Below are 3,857 nucleotides of genomic sequence, written 5' to 3'. Positions count from 1 at the left end.
AAAGAGACAAAAACAAAAACATTACTGCAAGAAGTGGATGTCACCATTTTGAGACTTAGAAAGCTAAGTTTCTACATAAAGATACGAATAATGTTAAAAATTAACCTTACGAATGAAGCCGTAGCCAAAATAAAATAGACCCAAACCGCTAAATTTCAATGGACGTAGTGATATTTGCAAAACAAATTGGCAAATCTGCGTTACAAAATTACATGATATTTAAAATTCTGCAAATCTGCGTTACAAAATTACATGCAATTTTTATTTAAATATATTTATAAATAAAGATTATATGAATCAAGAAGTTATTGTATAGAATTATTGTATAGAAAACTTATCTTACGTCTTTGCGTTCGTCGGCAAAACATATAAAATTTATCAATTTCTGGATAATATCCTTGGTCTTTTGCGCCTGAAATGTTTAATTATATTATTTTACATTTATAATTATTCTAGATAATAAATTTTTATTTTTAGATAAAAAAGGAAAAATTTTTCCCTTATTTTATGATTAAATAAGGTTTCTTTTTCTATTAATGTCCATTTCGTTGTTTGCAATTATTAATCTTCCAGAGAGAGCGAAAGAGAGGATTATACCCATCCTTATATTTAAAATTTATTATCCATTCTTTTTGATTATAAGAATATTTTTCCACAGTTCTAAAGTACTGAAAATATTTACCTTAGTACTAACACTTTCGCAAACATAATTTAATGATATGAGTTTAATTAAAAGTATGATGAACCATGTGCTGTGAGAAAGTATTATTTTCCGTAATCTATCTTCGTATATTTCGTATATTCGTATTGAATGTAATGTCACGTGTAGTTGAAAATAAATTAATGCAATTAAAATAGAGAAATAGGATATCATTTGCAGAGTCATTTGCATTCCAAAGAAGTCATTTATATTGGAAGCTATTCGACAAAGTTCCGAATGGAGATGTCTAAAAAAAGATGTTACGTTAATAAACTTACATAATTATGTTATAATTGACTTATATTTATTAATCTGTTATTGGTAGAATGCATTATATGTATAAATCGTATTCGTCTCTTATTTAATCAGATTAATGCACTATAGAGAATATATGTATAAATATGTTTTGTTCCATAATCCAAAATTTTAAATGAAACGTATCGAACAAAACTTTAGTTTTATAAGATTTAGTTTAGTTATACAAAACAAAATTTGGTTTAGTTAGATTTGCTACTTATAATTTCTGTTAAATATATCTCAAATAAATTGGATAATTTTAAATGATAAATACAATTGTTTACATCAACTAAATCTATCCGATACATTTTAATCAAAAATTTGGTTTATAGAACTAATCATTTCTCCTAGTGTGTAATAAACTATTTATATTAAAGATTTATCATCTAATGGATCTGTGTAAAGTTGTATTTATCTTTCTTCTTTTTATTACGTAAGAAAAAATTTGCAATTTACATTGTAATCCATAACACACGCTTGCGATCAGTATCTTGAACATTGTGCCTACTAACAATAGGATATTTATTCCACTTGCAACTTAGTCCATAGTCTTTTATTTCTGATAATTGTTCAATTTGATCGTTTATTTTATCCAATTTGCTACCGATATGTCTGAAATTTTAAAAATATCTTGAAAAAAATATGATTAAATTTTTATACGTAAATAGCATACATGAAAAATTATTTCCTTTGTTTACTTAAAATTTCACTATTTTGTAGATATTATTACAAATTTTTCTACGTTTGGTACACATTGACCTAAATATAATAATATGTAGAAGTAAATGAATGTTTATTTGTGGAATACAACATTAATACAAAATAAAATCTACATATTTTACGTTATATTATACTTTATTATAGTGTATTCATTTTAAGAAGTTACAAATTTATTAAATTAGTTTAGCTAAACTTTAAAAATATTTACATTAAAATGATTACAACAACATATGATTTACAAACCTCAAAAGAAGCATAAACGTTATATCTGTGATGGTGTTAGCGTGTGTAAAATAATTCAGAATGCAAGGAATAAGTATAGCTCTTATATCATTGGACACTGTCAAGCACAGTAAAGAATCAATAATCCATGATATGCAAGTCATTACAGACCACGTAATCAAGATCAGTCTTATGAAATTTTGCATTCTACAATATTCTTTCGATGTTTCGAGTTCTTCTAATGTATCATCCACATGTTCGAGCTTCTTCATAAATTGTTGATATTTCTGAGGATAACATATCATTGGTAAGAAGTTTATCACAAGAGATTATTCTTCTAAATAAATACAAATCATGAATATACGCAATGACACATTTAATAGTAAAGCACACATGAATATAAAATAAATGTTATTATTATATTTTATTAATATATTAATTATATTAACTTATCTAATACGAGAAACAATAAAATAAAGTTATTTAATTAGAACCTTTAGGTTCTATAAATAAAAATTAATGTATAAATTATAATATTCAATAATAGATTTTACTTTATCAAATTTCTAAGTAAATAATAAAGTTTATTAGTTATGTGTTGGAGAGAAACATTTTATGTTATTTGTTCTATTTTAGATATCATAATATTTTAAAGAAATATTATTCGTAAATAAAATATATACCTTGTGTTCACAGAAGGTAATAATTATGGATATCATTGCCACAAACAAGTTTACTATTATTGTAAAGACAGCCAAACTATTAATTACATTTTTTACCACAGACATTGCCCAATATAACGCGTAAGCATAAACACTCCACATTGTTAATATATAGACAATACTCAAACGATATCTCAATTCGTCTAAGGGATAGAGAATTCCTAAACCTAAGAGAAAAGTGATTAAAAAAACAGGACTTAACGACTTCTTTATAGTATTGACCATCTTGGCTCTCGCAGTTTTATATGCTAACTGTTAAAGTTTCCAACTTGCAAAGTTTACATTATGCAAACGTCACTTTCATCATTATAATGGAATGACATTTCATTATATTACAAATGTCTTTAAAATATTAAACGGTAACACAATGAAGACAATCGACCAACATATGAGTTATTAATAATATAAGTTATTACTTTAAGTATAAAGCTTGTATTCTAATGTTTTATATGAATGACTAATTAAGATGTAATTTATAATAATTATTAAAAAAGGTATTGCGTAATTATACATTTTTTTTTTAAGCGCAAGTATATAAACAAGACATAAATGAAAGTAAGTAGTAAATTTTTTATATTAACGCAGTCTAACAATATATTAAATAAATGTTAATACAATTATTTATATCACAAAATTTATAAACCAATATATTTTATTTATATAATTTTAAAATAAATTATAGCAGTAATTGACGTAAATAAATATTAAATAAATAATTAAAAGGATAAATATATGAAAAATTTTATAATTCCGCATATATCACCTACTACATGTCGTATGTTACATTATCTTTGCTAGTAATTCCGGACCATAGAGGAGTAAAATCCATTTGCGTCATGAAAATAATAGCTGTGACCATCCACATGAAGAACTAAAAGGACATCGAACGAAAATATTAATATTGTATGTTTTGCAATTTAGAAAGCTAAGTTTTTTATAAAGATTTGAATGATGATAAAGATTAACCTTACGAATGAAGCCGTAGCCAAAATAAAATAGACCCAAACCGCTAAACTTCAAAGGCCGTAACGATATTTGCAAAACAAACTGACAAATCTGCATTACATGATATGCAATCCTTATTTAAATATACTTAACTAAAGATTATATAAATCAAGAAATGGTATAGAAAACTTATCTTACGTCTTTGCGTTCCTCGGCAAAAAAATTAAGATTTGTTAATTTATGAATAGAGT

General features: G+C 24.8%; 1 protein-coding gene across 1 annotated transcript; it reads right to left on the bottom strand.

Moving 5' to 3' along the window:
- Positions 1-1,449: 1,449 nt before the first annotated feature.
- Positions 1,450-2,886, bottom strand: LOC105459939. Its single transcript, XM_011706309.1, has 3 exons — positions 2,623-2,886; positions 1,961-2,226; positions 1,450-1,609 (listed from the first exon to the last, which is right to left on the bottom strand). Exons 1-3 carry the CDS (start codon positions 2,884-2,886, stop codon positions 1,450-1,452), a joined length of 690 nt encoding a protein of 229 aa, XP_011704611.1.
- Between the last annotated feature and the right edge of the window lie 971 nt (positions 2,887-3,857).

The sequence above is a fragment of the Wasmannia auropunctata genome, unplaced genomic scaffold, assembly GCF_000956235.1.
Source record: "Wasmannia auropunctata unplaced genomic scaffold, wasmannia.A_1.0 LD333490.1, whole genome shotgun sequence".
NCBI lineage: Eukaryota > Metazoa > Arthropoda > Insecta > Hymenoptera > Formicidae > Wasmannia > Wasmannia auropunctata.
This window is presented reverse-complemented; position numbering and strand designations above follow the sequence as displayed.

Bases quoted from the DNA above. Each gene is read 5' to 3' on its own strand.
- LOC105459939 (XM_011706309.1), bottom strand. From the start codon at position 2,886: ATGGTCAATACTATAAAGAAGTCGTTAAGTCCTGTTTTTTTAATCACT. The intron at 2,227-2,622 runs GTATATATTTTA...TGTTATCCTCAG, and splicing joins TTACCTTCTGTGAACACAAG to AAATATCAACAATTTATGAA. The intron at 1,610-1,960 runs GTTTGTAAATCA...TTAAAATTTCAG, and splicing joins ACGTTTATGCTTCTTTTGAG to ACATATCGGTAGCAAATTGG.